The following is a 15,859-nucleotide window of genomic DNA, read 5'->3' as shown; positions in this document are numbered from 1 at the left end:
GTTCAAAGGTTTACTTTTCAGCAGTTTATTCTTTCTTTTTCTTATGTCTTTTTTTATTAATACGTTTAGAGGAAACTAGATATGAGAATTAAAATAGGTTCTGAGTTATTTATGTACTTTTTTGCAATAAGGGTACTTCTGTATCTATATACGAGTAATTTCTTATTCAGGAGGATTTGAACAGCTTTGTAAAGCCCTATACAAAATCTTACCAGAAGATCCAAAAGCAGATTTTTCTTTTTTATTCATTTATTAAGATAAAAGAGTATCAAATAACACGTCATATTAAAACGGGAATTATAAAATTTATTTAATCAAATCTACTCACTTTCCGTGTCACTACTGTCACAAGAGGGATCGCTTGAGTCTCCCACCGGGAAATAGCAGGTCAGGTACTGCTGGTAAAATTCTTCATCCTGATCCATAAAAACACAGAAAACAACCTGGTCAAACTAAAAAACAAGAAATACTATTCAGAAAAATAGATAGAAAAATAGTCCTCTGAGGAATTATAGCCTACATAACATAGAATCGCACTGAACGCTTATTTGTTACTGTTTTAACTCGGGTAATATCAGCTAAAACTAACTAATCAACAATTGATTTTTATTTTTAAAATAATAAAAATAGGAAAATGAAATACAATATAAAAATGAAAGGTATTTGAAAAATATCCTTTTTTATTTCCATTGAAAAATGAACCAAATTGCTTTTCTCCCTAGATTTTGAAAACAAAGGGGGGGGGGGGTAACTTAAAAAAATATGAATATTCAGAAATATTTAAAGCATTAAAAAAAGAAAAATTAAAATATTTTGAATGCAACCTCACAATTTCTAATCTTTACAATCAACTTTGCTTCTAGCCGTGGAAAATTTATTTGTGGTACCTGATGTTTGATAGTCATGCCAAGAAAACGTGAATCGATCCATTTTTCATCTCTAAGATTCATTTCATTACATTCATAACTGGAAAGATGCTGCTGTTTTTTAGGAGTAAAAATAAAATATCTTGCTCTTATATCATTATTCTACACATTCTACAGCACAAGCTTTGGCTTTAGCTCTTCCAGTCTGGAATATTAACATCATAACAAACTTAACGTTTCAAGTGTATTGAAGTAAAACTTTCAAAATTTATATTATGAACCACGAGACATGATCTTCGTCAAATCTGAGCTTGATTCAATGCATCAATCCCACGTATAGAGTCCGCCATGATGATGTAAATAGTAAATTGTGGCACCGATCATTTTTTACAAACTTAGGCACCAAAATCTTTTACACCGTCTACTGGACATTCCTATGCTAGTCGTATAGCTGGAAAATTGTTGCTAAACAAGGCCTAAGCAGATAAGTGATTAAAACACAACAACAATATTTCAGCATTGAGGTATAAGTAATTTTGCGACAAGCCTATACCTGCAACTTGCACAAAAATAACCAGCTTCAAGATTTATTTATTTACTAATGATTACAAAATAAATTATATATACACACAACAGCCCGGTAAAGGCTCAAAAAGCCTGTCTTGTTAAAAACAAGACGCATATATCATTGGATTCATTAGTCTCAAATCTAGCCATTCACCAATTTACAATTTTGATGTTACTTGGACTTCTTCTTGGGGAAGGATTTAAACTTCCTTAAAAAAAAAAAAAAAAAAAAAAATATATTGTCCCTATTTAAACAATTTTCAAATAAAGCTAAATGTATCTTCAATCTAAGAAACCGTATACATCAAATTTCAAAAATTTAATTCCGTAGATGGATAGAACTGAATCTCAGCTATTGAGTGATAGTAAAATTGTTTTGTTTCGTCCATACTCAAAAACCGTAGGAGTGCAGAAAAACAAAGTACCAAAAATTGCACCGGGAACATAAAACTTAACTCAATCAAATTAGCTCTCATCGTTCTAAGGGTTTAACTATATAATCCTAATTCAACTTTTGGCTTCAGAAATGGTAAAAATTGTTCGATAATTCAGAGAGTCAGTAAGTTATTGATGTGGTTTCTTATCCCGGAAATGACTCAGTTGCTACACTTTGTAACTGCATCACGGAGCTTTCGTAGTTTTTCTAGTTTCTTTTTATGAACGGTCCGTAGGTTAATAATGATAGGACATAAATTCGATTTTTTTTTCCCAGCATGGAGATTGTGAAACGGAGGTGAAAGTTATGTCTGAAGTCGGCAAAATTTTAAGTTTTTCAAAAAAAAGATCATTTATATCTTAAGATAATTAATAGTATGAAAAACAACTGGCCTACCTCCGTTCTTGTCTCATGTAATGTCAGAAAAATTAACAGCATGGAATTACCTGATGAGGCATCTACCATTGAACAAGGCTGTAAGTTCTATGTTCTATATCCCCACTTTCTGTAAAAACCATGGAGGTTAGACCCATACCGTTTAATCGCAATAAACCCAAAAAAGCGGCACAGGAAAAAAAAACCAAAAAACACACACACACAAAACAGAACAGGACAAAACCAAAGTGTAAGTGTTACTCCCAAAGTTGATAAATTTTTGCTTATATACCTGCTCATTGTTTGGCGAAAGTCATCTTATTAAGAGAAAGGGGCATTAGTCTAACCTCTACACTTTTTAGGGAAAATATGGATCTCTGGCATCGTTGTTGAATAAGATAATACATTTTGCAAAGAGCCTTAGCATTCTTGTCTGGGGTGAAAAAAACATGTTTCCGCATGCCCTGGAGTCAGAGCCGACAGCATGAGAGCTGAACTGAAGTTTTATAGTTGATGTGAAAAAGGAGTATTTGAAGTTATTTAATTAAGGTCAAATTTTTTCAAGCGATGTTTCTGCTCTCACGTAGAAATTCCATTTGAACAGAAAACATAGCAGACATATGTTTTATTAAAGCTAGACAAGAATTCAAAAGTGTTCGAATTGTGAGACGAATCTCTTTCCCCATCGCCAATTTTTTTGTACAATAAATATGAAAACATACAGATCCATAAAAGGAGCCTTTCTGAAGGGTCCAAAAGTGTTGTCATCTGCATTTACAAGCCATTTCTGTTGGTAATTTCTACCCTCCTCTTATTGCTGAAGAGATCGCAGGTTTTCCTTGCCTTCTTTTTTAATAGTGATATAAAAAAGTTAGCACAAGGAAAACAAAATTAACTTGCGAATTCAGATAGATAAAATGTCCGTTTTAGGACTAATACTACTTGAAGAGCTGACGAGCTTGTGTCACACCAGTATTTTTTTTTTTTTTTTTTACAAAAACTGGGTCTTGAAACATACTGGTGTGAAGATTTCAAAGAGCGCACAATTGCTTTGTTATGGTGCAAACAGGAAACAAAACATTGAAAGATTCTATTCAAAATCAATTTATGACTTAATTTGTTTCAAAAACATGCTGAGGACAAACAGTGGGCCGCTGACCCCTCTGTCATCCAGACCTATGCTAATTGGAAGAAATGTAGGTAAGTGGCACCTTTTCGAGCCAGAACCACGGAGGGCTTTTTCAATGTGTAGGACTGAAGAGCAAAATGAGCCAGTTGCTCAACACAAAATACGCCTCCCACCCCTCATACTGCCAACTTTTTAACCAGAAGTTAAGCATATTCATCTTATTTGAATCGAAATCATGAAAGGATCTCTGATTTGCATCAGTAGAGGACCAAAGAAGGACCGTTCCCCTCCGAAGAAAAAATCACTCTCCCTCTCCATCACCTCTTGAGCAGATTAATTAAAAAAACTTTTTCCACAAAATAAGTTTTTCAAAGAAAAGTAAAGAACTCCATTAAAAAAGAAATGAGCAAAAATAAAATTAAATAAACTACCAAGCGTGAAACTACCACAAATCAGCATCAATAAATAAATGAAACCCAAAACGAACAGAAATTACTAAAAATAACCGAGTCAAACTCAAAACGAGCAGAAATTAACACAAGTTGGGCTCAAAACCCAAATGCCTTCCCAAGGCTAGAACAAAATTTGCACTTTACTGAAAAAAATTTAATGTTTATACTTTTATAACTTATATTAGCATTTTGATTACTAAATATCAGTATATGTATATTAAATTGACAATGCACATTCATTTGTATTTTTTTTTTCAGTAAAGTCGCTCACACAACTATTAAAAATGGCTATTGCCCTTTCAATTTTCAATCAAATGAGACCTTTTGAAGTTTCTACGACAGCACTTTCAATAAAAATCTTATATGCCCCCAGGGCAAAACTTACAACCCTTTCCCGAGTGCTGCGGGGGTGCCTTTCTCAAAGACCTAATTTCCAGAACTTTCTACTACATTGAACAAAATGGTTATCTCAAAATTTTGATTGGAGGTGTTTGGAGGAAGGGTGGGCGCAAGAGGGAGGTTAGTTAACCTCCAATTACTTTGGACTATTAAAAAGAGCACTGGCCCTCTCAATTTCCAATTGAATGAGCCCCTTTTGAAGTTTTACGACAACTCTATCTATAAAAACCTTACATGCTCCCAGGGCATAACATACAACCTTTGCCCTGGGGGCTCTGGGGGGGGGGTGTCATCCTTAAATACATATTTTCCAGAACTTTCAACTACGTTGAACAAAATGGCTATCTCTAAACTTTGATTGAATGTTTTTGGGGAAATGGTGGGCGTGGGAGGGGGGTTAATTACACTCTACTCACTTTCGACTATTAAAGAGGGCAGTTTCAATTTCCAATCAAATGAGCCCTTTTTGAGATTTCTACAACAACTTTCTATATAAACCTTATATGCCCCCAGGACATAAATTACAACTCTTGCACCTAGGGCTCTGAGGGGGTTATCGTCCTAAAAGACCTAATTTCCAGAACTTTCAACTACGTTGAACAAAATGGATATCTCAAAATTTTGATTGGATGTGTTTGGGAAAATTGTGGGCGAGGGAGTGGTGTTAGTCACTCTCCAATCACTTTCGACTATTAAAAAAGGCACTAGCCCTTTCAATTTCCAATTGAATGAGCCCTGTTGAAGTTTCTACGACAACACTTTCAATAAAAATCTTATATACCCCCAGGCCATAACTTACAACCCATGCCCTGAGGCCTGTGGGGGGGGGTTGTCATCCTTAAAGATCTAATTTCCAAAACTTTCAACTACGTTGAATAAACTGGCTATCTAAAAATTTTGGTTGGATGTGTTTGGGTAAAAGGTGGGCGTGATAGGGGGATTAGTTGCCCTCAATTCACTTTCGACTATTAAAAAAGGTACTAGCACTTTAAATTTCCAATCGAATGAGTCTTTTTTCAAGTTTCTACGACAAAGATTTCAAACAAGAAATGAGCAAAAACAAAATCAAATAATATACCAAGCGTGAAGCTACCACAAATCAGCATCGATAAATAAATGAAACTCAAAACGAACAGAAATTACAAAAAATAACCGAGTCAAACTCAAAAGGAGCAGAAATTAACACAAGTTGGGCTCAAAACCCCTATGCCTTCCCAAGGCCAGAACAAAATTTGCACTTTACTGAAAAAAATCTAATGTTTTTACTTTTATAACTTTAATAAATCAAATAATATTAACAATTTGATTACTAAATATCAGTACATGTACATTAAACTGACAATGCACATTCATTTGTATTTTTTCAGTAAAGTCGCTCACACAACTATTAAAAAAGGCACTAGCCCTTTCAATTTCCAATCAAATGAGCCCTTTTGAAGTTTCTACGACAACACTTTCAATAAAACCTTATATGCCCCCAGGGCATAACTTACAACCCTTGCCTTGAAGGCCGGAGGGGAGGGCTTAATCCTCAAAGACCTAATTTCCAGAACTTTCTACTACGTTGAATACAATGGCTATCTGAAAATTTTGATTGGATGTGTTAGGAGGAACAGTGGGCGTGGGAGGGGGGTTAGTACCTCTTCAATCACTTTTGACTATTAAAAAGGGCACTAACCATTTCAATTTCCAATTGAATGAGCCCCTTTTGAAGTTTTACGACAACTCTATCTATAAGAACCTTATATGCTCCCAGGGCATAACTTACAACCTTCGTCATGAGGGCTCTGGGGGGATTGTCATCCTTAAATACATAATTTCTAAAACTTTCAACCACGTTGGACAAAATGGATATCTCTAAACTTTGATTGAATGTGTTTGGGGAAATGGTTGGCGTGATAGGGGGGTTAATTACTATCGACTCACTTTCGAGTATTAAATAGTGCAGTTTCAATTTCCAATCAAATGAGCCCTTTTTGAATTTTCTACAACAACTTTCTATATAAACCTTATATGCCCCCAGGGCATAACTTACAACCCTAGCACCTAGGGCTCTGATGGGGTTATCATCCTAAAAGACCTATTTTCCAGAACTTTCAACTAAGTTGAACAAAATGGATATCTCAAAATTTTTATTGGATGTGTTTGGGAAAATAGTGGGCGTGAGAGGGGCGTTAGTCGCTCTCCAATCACTATCAACTATTATAAAAGGCACTAGCCCTTTCAATTTCCAATTGAATGAGCCCTTTTGAAGTTTCTACGACAACACTTTCAATAAAAACCTTATACACCCCCAGGGCATAACTTACAACCCTTACCCTGAGGGCTGTGGGGTGGGGGGGGGGGGGGGACGGGTTGTCATCTTTAAAGACCTAATTTCCAAAACTTTCAACTACGTTGAATAAAATGGCTATCTAAAAATTTTGGTTGGATGTGTTTGGGAAAAAGGTGGGCGTGATCGGGGGGTTAGTTGCCCTCAAATCACTTTCGACTATTAAAAAGAGCACTAGCCCTTTGAATTTCCAATCGAATGAGCGCTTTTTCAAGTTTCTACGACAAAGATTTCAATAAAAACCTTACATGCCCCCAGGGCATAACTTATAACCCTTGCCCTAAAGACTATGGGGGGGAGTGTCCTGCTCATAGGTATAATTTCCTGAACTTTGAACTGCGTGGAACAAAATGGCTATCTCCAAATTTTTATTGAATATGTTTTGGGAAATAGTGAGCGTGGAAGGAGTACTAGTTACCTTTCAGTAACATTTGAGAATTATACAGTGCACGAACCGTGTCTAGGTTAAGTCCGAAGAATTATTTTTAAAGTTTATACGACAAAGCTTTTTTTAAAAACCTAAGTTGCACCCAGGGCACAACTTAGAGCACCTTCCCAGAGGAATGTGGGAGGTTGTCATCCTCAAAGATCTAATTTACAGAACTTAAAACTACGTTGAATAAAATGGCTATCTCAAAATTTTGATTGGATGTGTTTGTGGAAAAGGTGGGCGTGAGAGGGGGGTTAGTTACCCTCCAATCCCTTTCGACTATTAAAAAGGGCACTGGCCCTTTGAATCTCAAAATTTTTATTGGATGTGTTTGGGGAAATAGTGGGCGTGGAAGGGGTGTTAGTTGCCTTCCAATCACTTTCGACTATTAAAAAGGGCACTAGCCATTTCAATTTCTAATCGAATGAGCCCTTTTTGAAGTTTCTACGACAACACATTCTATAGCAACCTTACATGCCCCCAGGGCATGCCTTGCCCTGAGGGCTGTGGTAGGTTGTCGTCCTCAAAAACCTAATTTACAGAACTTAAAACTACGTTGAATAAAATGGCTATCTAAAATTTTGATTGGATGTGTTTGTGGAAAAGGTGGGCGTGAAAGGGGGGTTAGTTGCCCTCCAATACCTTTCGACTATTCAAAAGGGCAATAGCCGTTTGAATTTCCAATCGAATGAGCCTTTTTGGAAGTTTTTACGAAAACACTTTCTATAAAAACCTTATATGCCCCCAAGACATAATTTACAACAATTGCCAGGGAGGTTGTCGGCGACTGACCTCTTCCAAAACAGAGTTTATATCTGGAAGTCAACTACGCTGAACAAAATGTCAATCTCAAAATTTTGATTGGATATGTTTCGGGAAATGGTGGGCATGGAAGGGGTGTTAGTCGCCTTCCAATCACTTTCGACTACTAAAAAGGGCACAAGCCACTCCAATTTCCAATTTCATGAGCCCTTTTTGAAGTTTCTGCGACAATTTCTTCAATACGAAGTGCCCTGCTCTAAAGGAAAAAAATAATAAATAATACATTGTGCCAACATCGTTCTTATATGCCCACAGGGAATAACTTAAAATCCTTGCCTTGAGGTTTGTGGGGGAGTGTCCTCTTCAAAAATATATTTTCTATGTGGAAATCAACTACACTGAACAAAATGGCTATCTCAAAATTTTGATTGGATGTGTTTGGGGGAATGATGGGCGTGGCGGGGGGGGGGGCTAGTTGCCGTCCAATCATTTTCGACTCTTAAAAAGGACTAGCCAATCCACTGTACAAACGAATGAGTCAATTACGAAGTTTCTACGACAACTCCTTCTATACGAAGTGCCCTGGTATGAAAAAAAAAAAAAAATAATACATTGTACCAACATCGTTCTTTACTTAGGCAGCGCGATTGCGCTGCCTATGAAAGGTAGACATGTTGCTCCTTGTTCGAGTTAATTTTAATTGTTCATGACTTGAGGAAAAAGTGGGCCCAGAGCTTCTCCAATACTCCCGTTCCTCCCATTTTCGAAATTTTTAGAGAAAGGTAGGTATGTTACACCTTGCCAGAAGCTAAGTAAAGCAACGATTTTTAGTCTGTGTTATCGATCCTCACTCTTTGCAATGCTAACTTTTGAGCTGAATGTCAGGCAGTTGCAATTTGTATATTCAAATAGCTAAAGGACTTACAATCTCTATGATTAGTGAACCCCAGCGGGATAGGGGCACCATGAATCCTTCTTTTCCCATCTTTAATTTTTAAGAGGAAGAAAGGCATGTTGCACCTTGTTTAAATCAAAAACATACAAGCTGCATGATTCGTGTCTTAAAAAGGGCCCATAGGCACCACTACTCCTCTCATCACCAGCTGTTTAGTAGAAAGCTAGTCAAGTTGCCCCATTCGAAACAGTCATCCAAGAATTTCCGATCCGTACACTAGGAGGCACAAAGTAAGCACTTGCCCCCCAAGACCCTATTCTTCTACCTTCAGTAAACTTGAAACTAATAGGGCAAACAATTTAAGCCAAGGGTGCAGATCCGATTGAGGCGTCCATCACTTCACCTATCTTTTGCCTAAAGCATCCGCATCCACTTAAAATTTGGCAGGAAGATATCTACAGCTAAGAAGACTTGGATCAATGAATTTCAGACTTGTGAACTTTACAGCCCAGAGACAAGAAGACTTCAAAGTTTAGGGTTTCCTACTCTATCGCAAAGGGTGACTTGAAATCAATAATCGTAAAGTTTGTTTATCCTCAGAGACGAGGAGCAAAACACCTCTGCTAATCAGTCTGCCTTTTATTATTTTCTGATGCATTACAGGGTAGGAAAATATGACTCCTCGCATATGGATATGAACAACACTGTGGCGCAGTGGCGCAATTTTGCAATTATTAGTAAAGCGTTCATGTAGTAACCACTCGGTGAAAGAATTATAATAATTTTTTTTTACATATGAAACAGTTAATAGGAGATATATTTTGAGGCAAATTAATGCAGTCTTAGGTTGCACATGCTACAATTTTTGAAACAATAACATGGACCTTGTTAGGTTTTGTGTTCTAGGGCAAAGCAACAAAAATTAGCTAGTATACAAGATGCATTATAAAAATACCTTTTACTGAGTGTAAAAATCTAAAAAATAAAGATTGTATTAAGAACATGGCGTGTTTTAAGACCATTATTGAGGAATGTGACATCATTTTCTTTTCTTTAAAAAGAAATGGTTCGCAAGACATACTCTTTTTTATGATATTGAGGGGTTGACAACTACTACATTTGATCGGTGGCGATGGAACAAAATTAAAAACACTTTTGTCGACGAGGCCGACCAAAGGTCAGTGCAACAATTCATGTTGCCCTAGCAACGCAAATCGAGTTTTACACAACTTTGATCATCCATCTCTAGGAAAACATTTTTATCTTGAATTACCAAATTTTAGGATTAATATTAATGGAGCATCCAAAGTATAAAAAGCCAAAAATACAGAGGAAAAATAATGTTTTAATCTTTGCCACAAAGAGACATAAGCTTCAATCCTCTGTCTCCAAAGAGTATTATTACCTGTGTGCAGTGGTAATTATTACCAAGGATGTAATAAAGAGCAGAATTTTATTTACTGCCCACTACGACCCTAAAACACCTCATATAAGTTTAGAAAAAAAGGAAAACAGTTTTTAGTCCATAACAGAGAAAAAGCAATTACTCTGCTTTTTCAGCTCTCATAGTGGAGAATGGATAATCATAGAAAGCTGAATTTGAACCTATCAAAAAATTATGCACCGACCCTTTGTGTCGTGCATATGAGCGCTGCTGCAACCTACTAAACAACAAATCCTTTGAAGGGGTATATTAGGGCAGTCTTTTGTAGTCCATGCATTGATAAAAAATTTTAAGTTGTCCACGATTTACTACGGTTTAGCTACGACAGGGTGACAGATAGCGATTAGCTTAAATTGGTAGTTATTTAATTTGAAGCTGTAACTAAACTAAAAGCAAGGCTCAAGAATTCCTGAAGATCAATTTATGTAACTGGTTTGTGTCTACAGATAGGTTTTGTAGTGGAAAAAGACTAACATTTTTTATCTGGGCTGTCCCATTGGCTTGAAACTTCAAGGTATCGTTCTCACAGCCAAGGGGCAGAGACCCTCAAACATTGGACTCGAAAAAAAGTCAGAAAACTTGTTTCTTTTCAATTGCCTTCCTTTATCTTTTAATCCTTGGGCCAAGGAGACCCCATTGCTAAAGAAAATAGAAAAAATAATCAGGGTTCCTGACAGTAGGATCCCAAACAAGGGTAATTTTTTTTTCTGAACCATGACCTGATCCACAAGACATAACTCTGACCTTAGCTCTTACATTCTATCGCGTTCATTGAGATCTGAAAACCCCTTGATGCAAATTTACCAATGATAAGAATTTATATAGTCCCCCCCCATAGGTCAGGGGAGACCAGCTCCGAGAAGGCCAGACTAACAAACTTACTTTTATTTCTCATTGTGTCTGATTGAGACCCGACAATTCGTTCGGGTAGATGTCAAGATGTATAGAATAGAGGGAACCCCCACCCTCAAAGAGGACAGAATGGGTACTGAACCTCAAAAAGTGCAGCTAGGACACTTATTCCTAGTTCCAAATAAGATTTGAAAGCATTAAAATATAAACAAAGGAGGTGTGAAGTGGACCCAATGGGTAAAATTGCCGACGATCTAGAAGATGCAGCTAGACGGAATAATTTTAAAATATTGTACTGGCATGCTAACAAATTAGACATAGACATAGACATAGGTTTATTAAGATCGAACAGCGTAGCCATGGCTAATTTATGTCGTCTTTACAACAATATGGAAAAAAAAATACAAATAACACTATAATAACACTATAAGAACACTAACACGTGAATACTAATAACACTAAGACTTGTTGTATGCTTCTACGAAAAAGGGGACAAACGTGTTTTTGTAGCGGTTGGTCCTGCAGACCGGGGGTTGTAGCTTTGACTGGGATCTGGTTCTTTGGTTAACAGGAGCATCGGGTGGGAGGATCAGTCTGTGATGGGGCGAAGATAGCAGTGACTTGCCGAGGGACATGATCAGTGATAATCGTCTGGCGCTGAGAGATTCAAGGTTCAGTTCTTGCAAGAGTTTGTTGTAGTCGTCACTTCTGTTACCAACGATTATGTTAACAGCTCGTTTCTGCAAAGATTCAAGGTCATCGCAAAGGTAGTGGGTGCTCTGAACAAAAGGTCCCCAGACAGCAACGGCGTATTCGAGTAGAGGTCTCACATACGTAATATAGGCATTTTTTAGGCTTTGAGTGTCGCAGCCAAACCTGTGCATCAGGACAAGGGTCTGAAGTGATGCATTGCCAGCCTTAATAACCTTCTCCACGTGTTCGGTGAATGTGCAGTCCATCGATAATGTGACTCCGAGGATTTTTGCAGATGGAACAACAGGGAAAGGGACTTGCGAGAATTCCAGATCACATTTTAAGGGGCAAAACCTGAGGATCATTGATTTATCTGCATTCAGTGTCAGCTTGTAACATTCACAGTCCTCAGAGAAGGATGTCAGAAGGGTCTCGCTGAACTGACGTTCAATTACACCTTCTCTCACGAGGTATTTGAGGACAAATGATAAATCGTCAACGAATTTGAGTTGCTCTTAGAAATTCTGAAGGAGGAAGTTGATGAGGGAGATAAATATGAAACCAGCAAGTCTTGTACCCTGAGGGGCTCCACAGGTAAGTTTAGACCAGTATGAGATCAAGTCACCTTCAAACAATGGAAGTACACACTGCATTCTGTCCTGAAGGAAGCTCATCACTAATGAAAGAGACCGCTTCTGTGCGCCCATGGCTCACATATTTTTAGCTGCCGTAAGATGACAAATCAGGTCAAATGCCTTCCTGAAATGGGCGAGAGCTAGGTAGATGAAGGTACTGCCCTTGTCAAGCCACTTAAAGATAATGTCAACTAGGCGCACGAGGTATATCGAGGTATTGCAACCTTTGAGGCCGCCATACTGGTAACGGTCCATGTTTTCCCGCGTTTGCTTGAGCAATTCACGCAGGATGAATGACTCGGTGACTTTTGCAAAGGTAGATGTGATTGATATCGGTCATAACTCATTGCAAGATTTGGGTGTTTTAGTCTTTGGTATAACACACACAAATGCACATTTCCAGCATGACGGGAAAGTTGACTGGGCAAAACATTCTCTGATGATGTGTCCAAGTGGCTTGGCCAGGAAAAGAGAGAACTCTTGTATTAACCTTATAGGCAGCTCTTCAGGAAAAGAGCTACTGGATGGACTCAACTTGTTCAGCTCTTTGAAAACTTGATACTCAACTATTTCGATTTTACCTTCGTCAGGGCATATTGACAGTAGATTCTCTATTTCAGTGTTAGTTGGGGCAGGAAAGGATGTACAAATGTCAGTAAAGTAATTGTTGACGTCATTTGCACTCACGAGTGACCCATCATTGTTCAGAATACGGATATTGGATGATACTGTTTTCCCAGCAATCTGCCTTACTAGACGGTGCCATTTACGGGGATCCTTTTTTATTTCAGGGTCCGAAAGGGATTTTCCGAAGAACTTTCTTGCCTCGCGACAAAGGCTAACGATTTTGTTTCTTAATAATCGTAACGACGTTGCGTCACCACTTGACTGCCTTACAGTGTTTTTTTCGCAAATCAGCTGTTTTATTTTTGGAGTGATCCAGGGCTTGTCAGATTCGCTCACTACAAATTACTTTTCCGGGAAAACTTCTAAGTATTTGTCATAGAGTAGGGACTGAAATATTTCTCTTTCCTGTTGACATCGCTTTCGTTGTATACTTCGCTGAAGCAGTGAATACCGACCCATATTCCGTACGTATTAATAGCAGACTTCGTGATAGGTCTCCGGAGTACTTTTATTTTCTTAAGCTTCCTGATTTCACTTTTTGCCTTCATCAGCAGAGTGTGATGGTCCGATTTGCCCAATGGCCCGTTCGAAGACACGTCTTTGTAATATGGAGCAATGTTTGTAAGAATAAGGTCAAGGGTGCTCCCGGTCACATGGGTGGGTATCTTGACCACTTGTGACATACCCAGCGTATTAGCAAGCCATTGTTTCTTTGTTTGGTTGAAGTCACCAGCTATTATGAAGCCCGGGCGGCTATACCGCTGACGTAATGTGTCTAACGTAGACTGAAGGTAGGATACCAACAGCCGTCTGTTATTGGCGCTTTCAGGATAGTAGATACTTGTGATAATGATGCAAGAGACATCTCGTGGTATATGTTTTGGCTTGCATAATGCCCAGATCGCTTCATGGTTAGGGTCATTGAAGTTATCTAAATATTTGCAGGGGATATCATCGCGTACATACAGGGCAACACCTCCGCCAATCCTGTCTGTTCTAGAGTTCAAGAAAGTAACCAGCCATCCTTCCACTTGTTTCGTCGAGCTGCCATGTTTCGGTAATTGCGGCGATATGGATGTTATTCTGACGTAGAATGACATCTAACTCATCTACTTTATTCGTTACTGAGCGGACGTTGCTCAGAAGGAAGTTTGAGAGGGAGTAGTCAATCTGGACTTGTCCAAGGTAAAGCTAGGAACGGGGCCACAATTAGTGATAAGGAAAGCCTTAAAGAGAGACGGGTAAAACATTTTGAAAATGTGCTAAACCGAGATAGAGGTTTAGGAAAAGATACAGGACACTTATTCCCAGTTCCAAATAAGCTTGTTTTGTGTCAGGCAGCCATTTCTGCTAGATGCAAAGGCGTGAAGAACTTAGAACTTCTTCCCCATAAAGATCGTACCGAGCTTGAATTCCCAAAAGGGTTAACTAAGACACTAGCTCCTCTTTTCGACAAAGTTTATTAGGCATTCGACCTTCTTTTCTAGTAGATACTCCGATAATATGAATCTAGGGATCCCTTCCAGTTCCCCTGCTAAAACCAATTACGTCTGGGCACCCAAAACACCCAACTAGGACACTTACTCTTATTTTCCGCAAAGTTTGAATCAGATTTAATAGCCCCTATTGTAACACCCACTGATAAAAAAAAGTAAAAAGACTACCCCCCTTCCCGCCAAAAATATTTAATCCATCTTGGACCCCCCCCCCCCCAAAGTAAAATCAGGACACTTACTCTTACTTATTACCAAGTTTTAATGACATCTGACAACCATTTGTGTTGTTGCCCTGATGACGACAAGAATTTGGAGGCTCGAATTTTTTTCACCCCCGCACTAGTTAGTTCAGGTCCGAGTCCGTAAAGGAGAGAGCTTGGACAGCACCTCTTAGTTTTGTTCTGATTTGGTTGGGGTGCAATAATCCCTTTTGGAAAATGTGCAAGTTGCTTCAACTGAAATTGCTTCAGTCTACTTCTAGACCCGAGATTTATACAAATATGATGTTTTAGACAGTTCAATAAAATAAAAATCAGAGGCAACGCAGTATTGTTGCCTAAGTAAAGAGCCATGTCAGGTGCCGCAGAAACCTATGTTGATGAAGGCAATCTTTAAATTCTTATCGTCAATTCAATTTTCCATAAGGTTTGTTGGATCTTAACAAAACTTGATGGAAAGTCAGAGGTAATACTTTTTCAGACTGGGACCCGATCCAAACTGTGTGGGGGAGAGAAAAGGAGGTTCCAAGATTCAATATATGACTTCAATCAAAGGTTTACCAGAACCCAACCCGCCTAGCAAGAAGTAACAGCTCGTGTTCTAGTTAACACTTTTCGGAGCCGAAAATTGGCTCTACCTCTGAAACAAAGGGAGAACGAGGGGTCAATATATTACTATCTTCTACCAGAAGAGCAGGGCTCCCACTAGATCTGATACAGAAAATATTACTTTTCAGTGCAAAGTATATGCTTCTTCTGATTCAATTATGAATCTAGTCATAATTGGTCTACCTAAAAAAATTGTCGCCGACAGACAAAGAGTAGAAATCACTGATTCCCTCAATGGTTCGTATATTCTTTGTTTTTCTTTTGCTGTATCAAATGCTTTAGCCTTCATTTCAAATTTAGTGTAGATAACAGTTACTTCACTACTTTACTTGTTTCTTTTGATTAAATAAGACGAAATCAAAAATAATTTTCGGTTCTTTATTCGGCTCTGAATGAGGTTAACCGTTTCTATCCTCTTCACGCATTTTCCGAGAGAACAACTCATTTATACGTTTATCGAGGCCAAACTCCTTTGGGATATGAATAATACTATCCATGATATAAGGGTTGTGAGTATATTCTCGTCAACCACATCCATTAGATCGGTCAGTCGGATTTCTAATAAACTTGGTAGCGACTAGCAGCTAGGACTTTTATTGTACATTTATTTAGTTCGAGTCGAAACTCATAGACGCTACAGCT

General features: G+C 38.1%; 1 protein-coding gene across 5 annotated transcripts in view; it reads right to left on the bottom strand.

Annotated features, from left to right (window-relative positions):
- Positions 1-15,859, bottom strand: part of LOC148950539 (ADP-ribose glycohydrolase MACROD2-like) — a 93,178-nt gene that overhangs the window by 40,883 nt on the left and 36,436 nt on the right. For all 5 annotated transcript variants that reach the window (XM_089091645.1, XM_089091648.1, XM_089091644.1 and 2 more), the window contains one exon: positions 329-452. In XM_089091645.1, coding sequence (XP_088947771.1) covers positions 329-452 — 124 coding nt within the window. The remainder of the gene's footprint in view (positions 1-328; positions 453-15,859) is intronic.

The sequence above is a fragment of the Artemia sp. Qi Xiang Cuo genome, chromosome 7 (genome assembly GCF_049724085.1).
Source record: "Artemia sp. Qi Xiang Cuo chromosome 7, ASM4972408v1, whole genome shotgun sequence".
Taxonomy (NCBI): domain Eukaryota; kingdom Metazoa; phylum Arthropoda; class Branchiopoda; order Anostraca; family Artemiidae; genus Artemia; species Artemia sp. Qi Xiang Cuo.
Note: the sequence above shows the minus strand (reverse complement) of the source record. Positions and strands in the feature narration are given on the sequence as shown.